At 38.8% G+C, this 16,786-nt stretch overlaps 1 protein-coding gene across 2 annotated transcripts in view; it reads left to right on the top strand.

The window, feature by feature from the left end:
- LOC125458257 (mothers against decapentaplegic homolog 5) overlaps positions 1–16,786 on the top strand; it is a 70,182-nt gene that overhangs the window by 24,999 nt on the left and 28,397 nt on the right. For both annotated transcript variants that reach the window (XM_048543379.2, XM_048543378.2), the window contains one exon: positions 10,770–11,440. In XM_048543379.2, coding sequence (XP_048399336.1) covers positions 11,041–11,440 — 400 coding nt within the window. In that variant the 5' untranslated portion in view covers positions 10,770–11,040. The remainder of the gene's footprint in view (positions 1–10,769; positions 11,441–16,786) is intronic.

A 16,786-nucleotide genomic window follows, 5' to 3' on the forward strand; every position in this document is an offset into this window, starting at 1 on the left:
TTTATTGTGCTATTCTTTTGTACTGTACTGGTGATTTAATATTGCAGTCATTAATTTTTTTCTCATTTATATATGTTTGCAGACCTAATTTAGCACAATGATAAAATTATATTCACTGTTAAATTGTAATGTGAAAAGGTAAACTGCTAATCAGATTGAAGGTATTGTAATTCACCGAGAAAGCCAATGTCCATATTATTGCTGCATTCTACAGTATATTCTCTCGTTGTTTGTTTTAGCTTGCTGATATAGTATCCAACCTGTGATTCTCCTAAAATTGGGGGAAAGCACTTGTGATAAATCTGCCCTTAACTTTAACCAATGCATAATCTTAAATCATGTGTTTGGTGTTTAAAGCTTAAATCTTTTGGAAAAAGCATTAAATCTAACCATTGCAGTGTTGTCAAGACTATACTGTGGACTAACATAAGTAACTTACACATTTGTTTGCTTAAAAAAAGTACAAAGCAAGTTCTACGAAGGACAGCCACTTCAGTGGTTCAGATTTTGGCAGCATCCTCTCACGCTGCTGCTTACATGTTTACTTCACTTCCATCGGTTTTTAATAATGAGCTAATGTTGAAGCTGCAAAGTAACAATTATAATGTTAAATATCCTCCCTAACCCTCTACGACTTTCTTCTACTTCACAAAATTCTTTAAAACCCGTCACTTTGACCAAGCCTTTAATCATTAGGTCCAGTGTTAGATTGTCAGCCTTAGGTTTCATTTTCCTTTATAATGACTCTTTTTGATGAAAGTACAGCACTTCATCTACAGTGTTCTTGACTCAATATTGCATTCAACAGTTTTAGGTAAAGTAAAATTCCACCTTTCACAATACCATTTACTAATTCAGTTCTTAATGCAAAACATTACGTACAGTGCTTCATCCAACATTTATCTCTCTGCCGTTTTCAGAACCAAAGGGGGGGAAAAAATTGGAAAGGCAACGACTGATTAGAGATAATCAGCATGGCTTTTTTTGTGGAAAGTCATGTCTCACTAGCTTGACTGAGTTTTTGGGAAGTAACAAAGAGGATTGATGAGAACAGAACTGCGAATGTGATCTATATGGACTTCAGTAAGGAGTTTGACAAGGTGTCTCAAGGTAGACTGGTTAGCAAGGTTAGAAGATCACATAGAAAAACAGGAAGGACTAGCCATTCGGATACAGAACTGGCTTGAAGATAGAAGACAGAGGGTAATGGTGAATGATTCCTTTTCAGACAGGAGGACAGACCAATGGTGTGCCACCAAGATCGGTGTTGGGGTCCCCTTTTTGTCATTTATATAAATGATTTGGATGTGTACAGAGGAGGTATGATTAGATACGTTTGCAGGTAACACCAGAATTGGAGTTGTAGTGGATAACGAAGCAGGTTACCTCAGAGTACATTGGGATCTTGATCAGATAGGCCAATGGGCTGAGGAGTGGCAGATGGAGTTTAATTTAGAGAAATGTGAGGTGTTACATTTTGAAAAGGCAAATCAGGGCAAAACTCATACACATAAGGGGAAGGTTCTGGGGAGTGTTGCTGAACAAAGAGACCTTGGCGTGCAGGTTGATAGTTCCTTGAAAGTGGAGTCGCAGGTAGATAGGATAGTGAAGAAGTTTGGTATGCTTGCTTATATTGGTCAGCTCGTTGAGTACAGGAGTTTGGAGATCATTTTGTGTCTGTACAGGGCATCCATTAGGCCACTTTTGAATATTATTTGCAGTTCTGGTCTCCCTGCTACAGGAAGGATGTTCTGATGCTTGAAAAGATTCAGAAGAGATTTACAAGCATGTTGCCAGGGTTGGAGGGATTGAGCTATAGGGAGAGGCTGAATAGACGGGCTATTTTCCCTGGAGCATCAAAGGCTGAGGGGTGACCTTTTATAGAGGTTTATAAAGTCATGAGGGGCATGAATAAGGGAAATAGACAAGAACTTTTCCCCAGGGTAGTGGAGTCCAAAACTACAGGCATAGGTTTAAGTGAGTGGGGAAAGATTTAAAAGGAACCCAAGGGGCAACTTTTCCCACAGGGTGGTGCGTGCATGGATCGAGCTGCCAGAAGAAGTGGAGGAGGCTGGTACAATTACAACATTGAAAAGGCATGTGTTTGGGTATGTGAATAGGAAAGGTTCATAGGGATATGGGCCAAATGCTGGCAAATGGGACTAGATTTATCTCTGATATCTGATCAGTATGGATGAATTAAACCGAAAGGCCTGTTTCTGTGCAGCTCATCTCTGACTATCCAACTATTTTTAGAGTCATAGGTGGTGTAAAAGAAATGAATGAAAGACTTTACTGCGAACTACTTTTATCTTGTTGCGTAACAGCCATTGCGCAAACAGTGGGCTGAATGGTCTTCTGCATTGTAAAACTTCTGTGATTCTTTGCGTTTGGTTTCCTGATTTCTTTCATTGGAATCATAATCTCCTTTTGTACTGTATTGTTTCTTCATGCCCATTGAGTCTGCGTTGGCTGTCTTGGCAATCAGTCTTGTCCATCCCATTTTTTTTGTGGTTCCTATATTAATATCCTGTACCATTTAGCAGCTTTTGTCTACCCCTATTCTTGATACAAAAATTTGATTGAGAACAGCAGTATTTCTCCACTTTGCATTTTGACAACTGCAGCCATTCACATTTCATGTTTAAATGTATTTTTGTTTCTTTTAACATTGCTATTCCCTTTGCCTTTAATCATTTGATTTCTCCCTCAATTTTGTGTTCTTCTCCTGTTCCCCCATTTCACTTGCTCATAACTTATATTTTGTTCTATGCTGCTTCTGTTCTGTTGAAGAATCCGCATCAGTCTGAAACGCTAGCTCTGTCTCTCTCCACAGATGTTGCGTGACCGGATGATTTTTTGCTACACTGTTAATTATTGGGAATGTTCAATATTGCTTTCATGTTGGTGCTTGTTTAATGCTTCAGTTTCCAAAAAGGCTGGCTGAATTTTCATGCTAATTATTTCCATCAATACTGACAGTTAGTGCTGCGTCACTCTGTAAAGATGTATAATTTCAAGTACCTGTATGGTTCTTGTACCCATGCAATGGCTAGGCCAGTTAAGCCTATAGTCAGTGGACCCTTAAGCTGTAGATGTTGCTGTTTAAGCCATGTACAGAAGCTTGCTTTATTTTTGGATCTTATCTGGCACTTTTTGTTATTCAAATGTCACGTGTCATGACAAGTTTGCTTGTTCCCTAGGTCTTGCTTTAGTGTTGTACGGAGAGAAAGGTTGTTACTTTAATCTTTTGATTGAGCTGGAGTATAGATCTGTTATGATCCCATTGAGTGATGGAACATGCTGAAGGGACAGAACAGCTAACCATGTGTTTATATTACTATGCTGCATAAGTGACTTGTCCTTGACCATAGAGATCTCAGTCAGCAGTTCCATTGTTTAACACAGATTGCGACATAAATACATTGTGGCCTGTGTTCATGTTGCATGCATTTCACAAAGGTTCCCTCTGGTTTTACCCCTCACATCAAACAATGCCTGAAATTTCACCATCACTGAACCCTTACAAAGTCAAATACCACTTAATCACGGAAGCATATTATAAAAATAAAACTATCTAGCTGAATTACTCTGGCTAATGTGTACTTTTCTGGCATTTATTACTCCACTTGATCTCTGGACAGTCTTGATTTATGTTAAACAGAAATTGCTGGAGAAACTCTGCAGGTCTGGCAGCCTGTGGAGAGGAGGCAGAGCCAATGTTTCAGGTCCAGTGACCTTTGTTCAGAACTTGATGCAACTTACCTCATTTTAGGTGATAAGGGTGATGTACTTGTTTGTAGTACATAGGGAAAAAGATGAACAAACTGGAAGGACTGTGTGTTCTGCCTTCAGGGAAAATTAAACAAACCCAATTGCACTATACTGTTTCTGTGAGCAGTGTACTCAAAAATATCTCAGCCCCAGATCTGAAACCAGAAAAAATCTGAATTCTTGACACCTCCGAATGTGATTTTAAAAAAAAATTAGAAGTACTTCATGTGCTGCAAGACTCTCCAAGCCTTTGTTTCAACTTAAAAATGTTTGTATCATATAAAAGAGTGTGTGGTTGTAGCCATTAACAACAAATTTCCCACATATGTGCATGTAGGTCAGAATTCTGACTTGTGACTGGCAACTTACGAAACTTAAGCTGGCCCAAATAACTCTTGCCATTCTAGTTCAAGTAGTAGAGTCGAATAAGGAGAAGTTAAGTAAACAGAAAAAAAATGGGGACGTGAAACACAGTAAAAAGGGATAAGAGCAAAACTGCAAAACACCCAAACAGATACAAGATAGAAGTAATAAAATCTGTTGAGAAGAATTAGCAAGAAAATCTCAAGTGAGAAGAATACTTAATTTCATTATCTTTGCCGTTTGTTTGTTTTGGCACAGTTGTCCTCAAAAAGTGATGTAGAATTTAAAACCTCAAATTAAAGCACTACATGTTACCTCTTCTACTGTAATTGGAATGATGGCAAAATCTCAATGCCTGGACTCTTTACTCTGTAATGTTAGCAACTTCTGGCATATCAGTGTGCTGTTAAGTGTGGAATTCTGGATGTGGATTTCACTAGTATTGTGCTCACCACAATTCATACGGTGGCCTTCACACATGCAATCAAGTGATATCCAATTAAAGTTTTTAAAGCATTAGTTTTAATTTTTAAAAAAATGATTTTAATATTAAAATGTTAAAGCTTAATCTGCCTGGAACAAACTTAATTGTGCATTAGATTTTGTTGATTGCTGAGCAACCTCTGGCTTTGAAAGCAAGTTTGGATTCTTATTTCTTCAGTGTCCTTAAAAACTGATTTTTCAAAGAAAAATAATTATTTTTGCTTTTTTCAGTATCTCCTTTGATGCTAGTTTTATTTCCAGAAAGTAAAGATTGATACAATAATTTGTGTGCACACGTTCATTTCAGCTAATGTCTGAGATCAAGTCCCATTCCTGGTGTGACACTTCAGTGTAGTATTAGAGAATGAGATGTTAAATTGAGACTTTATGTACTATCTTTCATGGATGGAAAGGATCCTGTGGCTTATTTCAGAGAGAAACAAGAGAATTTGTTGTGATACTACCTAATATTTAAGCTGCAAACTTCATCTTAAAGAGATCGTCTGATCATTTTCTTTTTTAATTCATGAATGGAATGTGCACGTTATTGGTAATTCTTTCATTTTATTGTCATTCTAGTAAATCTTTTTACCACCTTCCTTGGTGTTTCCATATCCCTTTTTGTTATATACAGATCAGCATTGTGTATAGTACTGTGTGGTTTAACTAAGAATATATACAACTGAATGTAACCACCTTTCATCTGTTTTCCAGAAAAATGAACCTGAGATGCTTGTTTTCTTTTGTGAGGGTAACAAATCCAGAAAAAACATTGGGTGATTTGTGTTTCCCTGTATGAAAGGGTTATAGAAGAATTGAGGAATTCGTTTACTATCATGATACCAGTTCTGAGAAGTTATGTTCTCCAAAGTGAGAGTGACTTGAAAAAGATGATGAAACGTTTTGAGTTTGCGAGAGAGATGATGTTTCTAATCAGAATTTACAGTCATAAGTAAAAGATAGTCACTAATATACCCAGAAGAAAATTCAGGAAGTAATCCTTTTACCCAAAGAATCATGGAAAGGGAAACACAGCAGTTGAATTGACATAACATAGATGCATGTAAGGAGATTCTCTAAGGAAACATTTAACTGAACCATGATACTGGCAACAATTTTTTTATTCGCATACCACCACCTGTCTTTTGTCAGTGTGAATAACTAGCAAGTCGCCAATAACTCCCCATTTATCCTCAACTTTGGTTTCTATTTTTCAGCCAGTTTGTTTTCCATTGTAGTACCTGTCTCCTGAATTTGCATGTTCTGATCTTGGGAGTTGCATTGTGGTGATTTAGTGTTATTGAGCTATACAGCACGGAAACAGACGCTTCATGCTTACCAGATATCCTAAATTAATCGAATCCCATTTATAGACAATAGACAACAGGTGTAGGAGTAGGCCATTTGGCCCTTCGAGCCAGCACCATCATTCATTATGATCATGGCTGATCATCCACAATCAGTATCGTGTTCCTGCCTTATCCCCATAACCCTTGATTCCACTATCTTTAAGAGCTTTATGTATCTATTTCTTGAAACTACTTGGCCTCCACTACCTTCTGGGGCAGAGCATTCCATATATCCACCGCTCTCTGGGTGAAGAAGTTTCTGCTCAACTCTGTTCTAAATGGCCTTCCTCTTATTTTTAAACTGTGTCCTCTGGTTCTGGACTCCCCTATCAATGGAAGCATAATTCCTGCCTCCAGATTGTCCAATCCCTTAATCTTATACGTCTCAATCCCCTCTCATCCTCCTAAACTCAAGTGTATACAAGCCCAGTTGCTCCAATTTTTCAACATATGATAGTCCTGCCATTCCGAGAATTGACCTCGCGAACCTATGCTGCACTCCCTCAATAGCCAGAATGTCCTTCCTCAAATTTGGAGACCTAAACTGCACACAGTACTCTAGGTGCGGTCTCACCAGGACCCTGTACAGCTGCAGAAGGACCTCTTTGCTCCTATATTTGCCAGCATTTGGCCCGTATTCCTCTAAACCCTTCCTATTTGTATGCCCATCCATATGCCTTTTAAATGTTGTAATTGTACCAATCTCCTCCACTTCCTCTGGCAACTGGTTCCAAACACGCACCATCCTCTATGTAAAGATGCTGTCCCTTAGGCCCCTTTGTAAATCTTTCCCATCATACCTTAAACCTATGCCCTCTAGTTTTGGACTCATCCACGCTGAGGAAAAGATCTTGGCTATTCACCCTATCCATGCCCCTCATGATTTTCTAAACCTCTGAAGTCACTCGTCAGCCTCTGATGCTCCAGAGAAAATAGCCTCAGTCTATTCAGCCTCTCCTATAACTGAATCCCTCCAATCCTGGCAACATGGTTGTAAATCTTTTCTGAACCCTTTCAAGTTTCACAACATCTGTTCCAGTGCAGGGTGTCAGAATTGAATGGTTAGGCCACTTTTGGAAGAATGCAATGTCCTCTAGAGCCACAACATGATCTCCAAACTCCTACACTTAATGTCCTGTCTAATAAAGGCGAGCATACCAAATGCCTTTTTCCCTATCCCCTCTACCTGCAGCTCCACTTTCAAGGAACTATGAATCTCCACTCCAAGGTCACTTTTTGTTCAGCAACACTCCCCAGGACCTTACAATTAAATGTACAAGTCCTGCCCTAATTTACCTTTCCCGAAATGTAGTACCTCACATTTATCATATTAAACTCCATCTGCCACTCTGGGCCCATTGGTCCATCTGATCAAGAACGTGTTGTACCCTGAAGTAACCACCTTCACTGTCATCTGTGAACTTACTAACCATACCTCCTGTGTTCACATCCAAATAATTTACGTAAATGATGAAAAGCAGTGGACTCAGCACTGACCCGTGTGACACACTGGTGGTCACAGGCCTCAAGTTTGAAAGGTGATCCTCCAGTACCACCCTGTCTTCTACCTTCGAGCCAGTTCTGTACCTAAGTGGCTGGTTCTCCCTGTAACCTTCGAAGGCCTTCTGAAGATTTGTCAGTGACGTATCTTTGTCTGTCCTTGTGTTGCTTCAAGGCATCGGGTAAAGTTAACTAAACATAATGTTGCTTTAAAAATTCGTGTGGATGATTGTTTTTCAGTTTCTACAGTTTTTAAAATTGCAACGTTTGGGTAGAACATTCCATTATCCTCCTAACCACTGGTTATTTATCTCACTGCTATTTCTGAAACTTTGCTGTTATGCTCAATGTTAGGTACAAACATTAGAAATCAAAGTAATTCGAAAGTGATCAAGTGCTTTGGAACAACCTAAGACTGAGGAAGATTTAATGTGCTTTTATGATGAACTCTAGGTGGAGGGAGTTTAGGAAGGAAGTGATGATTAACTAAATTCTAGCATCTTCTGAACCCTGGGTTTACTCAGTGTTGTAAAATAGCTGAGTGGTTTTTAATATGAAGAATTATTTTATAAGATGAATCGTTTTATTAAGATGGTAATAAGTCTTAAAAATCTAGTGAATTTGTGATATTCATAGTGCCATTTTTTGTTCATGTGATACAGCTAAATGTGGGAATATTACTTGATTTTTTTTTAATCAGCTGTTGAGTAGTTTTGAAAAAAGTAAAGATATTAATTGTGGGAACAATGTTGTTTGTCAGCCTGAGTAGCAACAAAGGAAACATCTTTACAGCAGACATCCTCTTGCCAAGTTCCACGTATGCCTTCTGCCAGTTTTTAATTGTTCATACATACTTGCACAACCATTCACAAGGGAATCTGGATCAGATTTTACCATTGCTTATCAACGCAGTGGCACGACACATTGCTTCCTTCTTATCACCATAAGAGCTTCCTTGAAATTAGTGACATGTAAATATACTGGATTATTGTTGCTTGAGAATGTGTTGTTTAGCAGAGTAGAAAGCATTTGGGTCTAAGTTAATTTTAGTACAAATCCGAGCTCTCAGAAAGGGAAATCTATTCTTTCAGAATTTAATTTTGAACTTGTATGCTGTTGCATTTAATAAGGAGTTGCAATGTAACAAGTACATAAGGCAAGAAGTTTTTAAGCATTTTTTAAAGAAGTTAAAATATTTGTAAAGATAATGCCCAAAACATCTGCAGTAAATTTCCTTTAGGCTGGTTTGACTGATTAATGGTGGTAGATGTTAGTTTGTTGCTAGATAAATTTTGGGATAAAATTCTAAATCACTGCAGGTAACTTTGCTTTTTAAGTATAAATGTTGCTCAGTGTAATGACAGACTTAGAATTGTGTAAACATTTTCCTGAACTACTTTTGAACTTGCTGGCTTCATTATTTGCCAGTGCTATTTCTAAAACTAGTTTAAAATAGGAATTTAAAGATGTTTTGGCAATGATGTATCTTACTCTTAATTTGAGTTCACTAAGTATTCATTCACTCTCTATTTACTCCGGCAGTTTAATTTAGTTTTAATAATTAATTTGGCTCCTACGTGAATAATAGCTCTTTGACCAGGTATGGGAGAATTTGCAGAACTGATTATCTCCAGAAACAATGGGAAGGAGAAAAAGAAAAGTTAGTTGGTGATATGGAGGGAGTTAGAAACAGAAAAATGAACTGCATACCATATTATCGTATTTTTATTTTCCCTCTTATCAAATTGAAATTTTGTCTTATCTTCAAGCTACATTGAATTTATAATAGTGGTTTGGGCTGAAAAAGAAAGAATTTTGGGCAAATGACTTACTAAAGCCATCTAAGATCAGAACTTTCTATCTAACTCAATTGATATGTGTTCATTGACAAAAATGACAATAAATGAAAATAAACATGAACACAATCATGAAAGATTCCAATTTCAGGTATTTGTTAATTTTTGCTATTTATTTTATTGTTGGCTTTGGCATATTAAATCAACAACTGCTATTTGTATTATCTTTTGAAGGCCTACTGTGTTCTTGAAGTACTGCATCTTTTTTCCTTTTCTTGTGATTAACATTTTCAAAGAATATTGTAGTTTCTATCCACTCACTTTTTAGCAGTTTATCATCATCTCCCCATCACCACATCTTTTAGGATTATTTTTGTAATGTTTTTGTGTATTTTTTTTCTTTTGCTTCTGATGCCTCCAAGACAGCGGTTAGTTGCCCGAGTTGCTGCTTATTGTTTCAAGTGGGATTCCAGGATTAGTTTCGGTTACTGAAGGGCAAATGTTTGCAGTGTTTGTAACAATAGGTTATGATTATTGAAGGTTGTATATTTCAAAATTAATCTAAGTTTTAAGGAAATAATTTTGAAGTTTCCTTATACCAGAAAAGCTGTATTTGCAGACATAACATTTGTATGGTGAGTGATAAAGGTGAATTTATGATCAATTCACAAATTGTTGGCAAATGTTTGGTGATAGCCACTGACAAATACTATGAAGCCTGCATCACTTTCCAAGGTAAAGTGAATGTAAACTTGATATCATTTGTATCTGTGTGATAGTTTAATGTAGTCTCGTATCTTAATTGTATCTTTGTAATTTTCTTGCAGCACTCTATTTTCTCAAGATTGTAAATGTTTTATAACTGTTTTTAATAGACCGAAGGCCTTGCATCAATGGTTCTGGTACAGTATATTGAAACCACATATACAAAAATCTGTAACCAGGACGTTGTGCCACTTGCAGTTACTTAGGGGCTTGCCTTTGGTTGGTTAGTCCAAATTTTGAACCCTGTTTTTGTGAAACTTAAGCCTTTTGGTTTTTGAGTTTTTGATGGTTGAAATAAATTCACTTTCAGTGATTTGAGACCCAGTGTCCGTGCTGATTTTTCTGACGGTTTTCTCTTCTCCTAAAAATAGAATAGAAAAGCCCCAGGAAAAATTTCAGGTTTCTTTTAGAAAAGACATGAGAATTGGATAGATTTCTGCTCATTTTCTTTGATCTGAAAACAATTGTGTTAAAAGCAGACTAAATTGGGCAAATATCCAGACTTGCAAGACAGTCTTCACTTTGAACAAGGGCAAATCAAAACTGAAGTAGATGGTGTTCTGTGTGGCTGTCTGCTTCTCTGAAGTCTTGCAGAATTCTACAGCACTTCCCAAAGTAATATCTGGCTGCTTGCAGATGGTTGCTGAAAGTATTGCTTAGTATCTGTAATAAAATGCATTTGATCTTTGTTTATTTTTTCAGACTAACAACTTTTTTTTACTATTTGACATTCTTGCAGGTGGGCTTTTTATTTGCCTGAGCTGTTGCGGGAGGAAGCAGTCTGGAAGCCAATACTGGGATGTTGTGGTTTTAAATTGTCAGCTGCTTAAAAAGACAATTGTGACGACTGAAAAAGGAAAGCTTCTTATACAATTTTGTATGTTTTGAGGTTTCCTTTCGCTAAAACAGTGTGCTCATCTTTTGAATTAGTTCATTGCTGCTTGCAGCTGCTGACCTTGCTTTGGAAGTACATTTCTGCATGCTCGTGTTTGTGCCATTTCTTTTTCACAATGACGATGGCAAGCTTGTTCTCCTTTACCAGCCCAGCTGTAAAACGATTGTTGGGCTGGAAACAAGGAGATGAAGAAGAAAAATGGGCAGAGAAAGCAGTTGATGCTCTAGTAAAAAAATTGAAGAAGAAAAAGGGGGCCATGGAGGATTTGGAAAAGGCATTGAGCAGTCCAGGTCAACCAAGCAGATGTGTTACCATCCCACGATCTCTGGACGGGCGACTTCAGGTATCGCACAGGAAAGGTCTGCCTCATGTCATTTATTGCCGTGTGTGGCGATGGCCAGATCTTCAAAGTCATCATGAGCTGAAGCCATTAGACATATGCGAATTTCCATTTGGATCGAAACAGAAGGAAGTTTGCATCAATCCTTATCATTACAAGCGAGTGGAAAGTCCGGGTATGTATTTAAGATGTGCAGTTATGTCTGATACATTTTGGTTAATTAAATTTAAATTTGAATATGTGGTGTCGGCTTGGAGATAAAATAACAATGCTGTAGTGAAATGAAAAAAAAACTTTGCCTTTTTGGAAATGTATATCTTGATCAGGTAGGTTCAAATGAAAATGGAAGTTCAGTGTTTTTAGACATCTTGAAATCATGGACATATCTGGAACAGGTACTAAGTATGATTTATTTGGAAAGACCCTTGGTGAAATAAATAGATGTATGTAAATGTTTGGAACCAAAACGGAGTTCCTGGAAAAGCTGAGCAAGGCTGACAGCATCTTTGAAGAAAGAATCAGAGTTAATGTTCTGGGTCCAGTGATCCTTCCTCATAATTCAGAGCTTTTCCAGCAGATTCTGTTTTTGCTCCTGATTTACAGCATCTGCAGTTCTTTTGGATTTTACTTTGTAAGTAATTGGCTTTGGTTCTCTATCAATATTTAATTTTCCATGTTAGTGCATTTGAAAATTGATTTAGGCTTTCAGGGTATACTTTGCTTTGTGCAAACATCATGCATGCAGTGATTAATTTGTAGACATGGCATATTGGTAATATCACTGGGCTAGTAATTTAAATGGCCAGGATGATACTCTGTTGTCATGGATTCAAATCCTACCATGGCATCTGGTGAAATGTGAAATTAGTAAAATAAATCCAGAACATTAAATAGATCTTAGTTGGTGACCATGTGAGCTATCATTGATGTAAAAATTCATCTGGCCCACTCATCTCCTCCTGGGAGAGAAATCTACCATCCTTACCAGGTCTAGTCTATGCGTGGTGGTTGGTTGTCTTAAAGGGCCTAGCATGCTGCTCAATTCAAGGGAAATTATGGGTAGGCAACAAGTGTGCTTTGCCAACCATGCCTGGCAAAGAATGAACAAACAGCTATTGTCATTAGGCATCAACAGTTGAGAGAATAATTCAATGATGTATACACTCATTGTTTTTGACATTTTGCAAATAAATTTGGAATCATTCGACTTCCACACCACCCTGAGATGTTTGCTCTGGTTCATTCAGATCAGTACGGTCTTATGTTTGCTTCTTGTTCTTTTGAAATTTAGCTTTTGCAGCAAGGGTGCTGTTGTTTTATAGGGAATGTGGATCTTGGGCTGCAGATAGCCACCATAGTTCTTTTCAAGTGGAGGAAAGCACATGTCTGAATATGAACTCAGGATAGGACTAAGGTAGGCTGTGATGCTTTCCAGTATCTGAAAATTAGGTGGTTCAACCAGTTTTTATTCCATAGATGCCGAATAAGTGTTTAAGGACAATGCTGGAAGACTGCTAGCATCTGTAGAGCTTTCTGAGGGTATTAGATATTGCCTTTAAAAATTCATTGGAAAACAGTTGTCAAGAAGTAGTTATTTTGTTGGCTCATTGATTTTTCTATATACTCTCTTTCGGCACCATTTGTTGGTAATAGTGTTTCACTCTGTGGATGGAAAATTGTCACTTGAACCAAGTTTTAAGAAAGTAACAGTTGTTTTATGAAAAAGATTTTTAGCAGATTGTTAAATGTTTGTTCCCTGAATATATAAATATCCCCTGTGATAAAGTATCAAACCACAAAGGGAGTGTTCAGTTTAAATCTCTGCTTTACGTTGAAACCTGATTATTTTGAAGCACCCGGCATTTAATCTGAGTTGGGGCTAAGGAAAGAATATATATTTTGATCTGAGTATGTATTCTTGCTGTCCTGTGAATCACTTCACTGTATGTTTGAATGCCTTGGTGCAAAAAGAGTTAATGAAAAGTGCCTGAAGTTGGTCACTGGGCACAAATGAGAATTAGGTCAATGGATGACTGAGTCACTGGCACCACTAACTGTGCTCCAGTATGAATTGTTGCTATCTACATTTGAAGAGAAGATATATTTCCACTGTCCAAGCAATTGTTGGCTAACCTCCCTGAATTGCAAATCTGAACCGCAATTGATCTGAACCTTCTGACACAATTCATCTGATTAGACTTGAGGAAACTGCTTAAAAGTGGTTCCTTCCATTTAGCCAAGTAGAAAAATAATCATGACTGCATATGAAAAATAACTCGTTCACTCTGCATTAAGTTTGTGGTCTAGATAATTCTGGAAAAGCTTGTATTTTTGAGGTCATTTTTTGTCATTCTTTTGAGATAACCAGCCTTTACCTAACAGCTGAAGGTGGTGATTTTTGAGCACAATGTCTTCTTCAGATTGCACGTGCAGTTACCATCCTTTTTCTCAGCACTAGGGGCCATTGTTTTTCTTGCACCTTTTCTGTACTTTATTATGTCTTTCTACAAAGGTGGACAGCGCTCAGTGTACTTGTCAACTAAGGATTTGAACTCAAAAAGTGAGTCATCTACCAAGAAATTCCCAATGTCATCTTTTGATAAATATCGCTTCCTGGTGATGGCCTTCTGAAACCTAAGGTCATGCTGGAGTCATTTTTGGATGCAGCCTTAATATCTTGTTTTGTTTTTGCCTTGTAATTTTATTTCCTTCTCTGTTCCTCTCTAACACCAATACACGTACACTCCCTTTTCCAATCTTTGGAACAATCACAAGATTCCATTGGAAATTAGTTCCTGTTCCTATTTTCAAAATATATGAATTGGCAACTTTACAACCTCAAGGCTCATCGTCTGTATCTTCTAATTCTGATTAAATAACAAGAATCTCTGATTTACTGCTCTTTACTTTCTAGCACAGACCAGGTTATTCAGGCCAACTGATCTATGCAGGAATTTGTTACATACAGGCCGCCACCTATTTGTTGCTGGCTGGGCTGCCATTTATTAGCTATGGTGTTGCTGGCTGAGTTGCCATTTAATACCCATTCCTAGTTGCCTTTGAGAAGGTATTGGTGAACTGCCGCCTTGAACCACTGAGGCTCATGTGGTGTAGGTGGACACTAGGGAGGGGATTCCAGGATTTTGACCCAGCGACAGTGCAGGAATGGAGATATATTTCCAAATCAGAAAGGGGAGCCGCATAAGCGAAAGCCTGCAGGTGGTGGTGTTCCCATACATCTGTTACTCTTATCCTTCTATATGAAAGTGGTCCTGGGTTTGAAATTTGCTGTGTAACTATCTGTGGTGAATTGGCAATGCATCTTGTAGGTAATACAGCCAGCTGCTACCGTGAGTAAGTGGTGGAATGTGCTGCAGTGTTCTGGATGGTGACAATGTGCTTGAATGTTGTTGGAGCTGCACTCATCTTTGCAAGTGGGGAGCATAGTGTCATACTCCTGACTTGGGCTTTGTAGATAATGGGCATGCTTTGAGGAGTCGGGAGTCAAGTTTACCTGGAATCTGTTGGAGCCAGTATATTTAAATGGTGAGCTCAGTTGAGTTTGTGTCCAGTTTCATTGTCTCAGGAGTCACAAATGATACTGAATGTTGTGTGGCAAACAACCCCGCTTCTAACCTCATGGAGGGAAGGTCATTAATGAAGCAGATGAAGACGGTTGGCTCTACGTCATTAACCTTCAGAGAGGACCTGTGGTGACTGAGATCTGATATCCAGAACTATCTTTCTGTCTGCCAGAAATGGTTCCTACTGGAGGAGAGTTTTCTCTCCATTCTCATTTGTTCCTGTTTTGCTGGGACTCCTTGATGCCACACACTCAGTCACATGCAGCCTTGACGTCTAGGGCTGTCACATACATTTGTCCTCTGGAACAGAGATCCTTTGTCCATGTTTAAACCAAGGCTATAATGTTATCAGGACCTAAATGTCCCTTGCGGGACCCAGACTGTGAGCAGTTGCTGCTTGATAGCACCGCTGATGACAACTTGCATCACTTTACTGATGATTTGAGAATAGAAGAATGGGCTAGTAGTTTGATAGGTTGGATTTGCCCTGCTTGAGTTGAATTGAATCATGTATTTTGTATTAAATATGTATGACAATACAATGAAAAGTTTGTACCGTCACTATGAATCAGCGCCATTCTCATTAACTTAAAATATCCACTTGATATTTCTGGCTGAAGACTGCTGTGAATACCTCGGCCTTCTCTTTTTGCTTGGCTCTCCTGTTGAGGATGGGGATATTTGTGGAGCTGTCTCGTCCTCCAGGAAGCCTACAAGGAAATGGGGAAAATGTGCTGACCTGAAGGTGATGTTGAAAGTACATGGTTTTAAGACTCCCTCCACAGCGTACTCCAAGCAAATATCCAAGGTATAGGATACAAAATGGATCGACTCAGATCTAGACTTTCCGACCAGAGGAACCTGAGAGACTGTTGTGTGCTCTGCCTCAGAGACTTGGCTCATCCTTGCTATTCCTTACTGCACACTACAACCTGAAAAATCGCCATACGTTGCGTGGACTGCATGGCATCCTTGGGTAAGGCGAAGGGTGGTGGGGTGTACTTCCTGATCAACAGCACCTGGTGCTTGGACATGGTGACACTGGAAAGCCATTGCTCCCTGGACCTAGAATACCTTACAATAAAGTGCCATCCTTACTACCTTCCAAAAAAGTTCACCTCTGACAGCAGTCTACATATTACCCTATGCGGATGTGAAAAATGCCCTAGAAATGCCCGAAGTTATGCTGCAGCTCTACAAAACCCTGGTGAGACCACACTTGGAATATTGTGTCCAGTTCTGGTCGCCCTATTATAGGAAAGATGTGGAGGCTTTGGAGAGGGTGCAAAGGAGGTTTACCAGGATGCTGCCTGGACTGGAGGGCTTGTCTTACGAGGAGAGGTTGACTGAGCTTGGACTTTTCTCTCTGAAGAGAAGGAGGAAGAGAGGTGACCTGATTGATGTGTACAAGGTAATGAGAGGCATGGATAGAGTCGATAGCCAGAGACATTTCCCCAGGGTAGGATTGACTGCCACGAGGCGTCATAGCTTTGTGTCATTAGGAGGAAGGTATAGAGGAGACGTCAGAGGGAGGTTCTTCACCCAGACAGTTGTGAGCGCATGGAATAGTTTACCAGTGGTAGTCGTGGAAGCGGAGTCATTAGTGACATTTAAGCTACTGCTGGACCTGCACGTGGACAGCAGTGAATTGAGGGGAATGTAGGTTAGGTTATTTTATTTTTGGATTAGGATTATTCCACGGCACAACATCGTGGGCCAAAGGGCCTGTACTGTGCTGTATTTTTCTATGTTCGATGTTCTAAATGATTTACTCCACCACAAACACTTGAAAAAATTCCCCAAAGCCATATTCATTGCAGCTGGAGACTTCAACGAAGTCAACCTCAAGCAGGTGATCCAAAAGTATCATCACCGCATCTGCCCTACCAGAAGACTGAGCGTTCTGGACCACTACTACACAACAATTTAAAAAATGC

Source organism: Stegostoma tigrinum, chromosome 13, assembly GCF_030684315.1.
Source record: "Stegostoma tigrinum isolate sSteTig4 chromosome 13, sSteTig4.hap1, whole genome shotgun sequence".
NCBI lineage: Eukaryota > Metazoa > Chordata > Chondrichthyes > Orectolobiformes > Stegostomatidae > Stegostoma > Stegostoma tigrinum.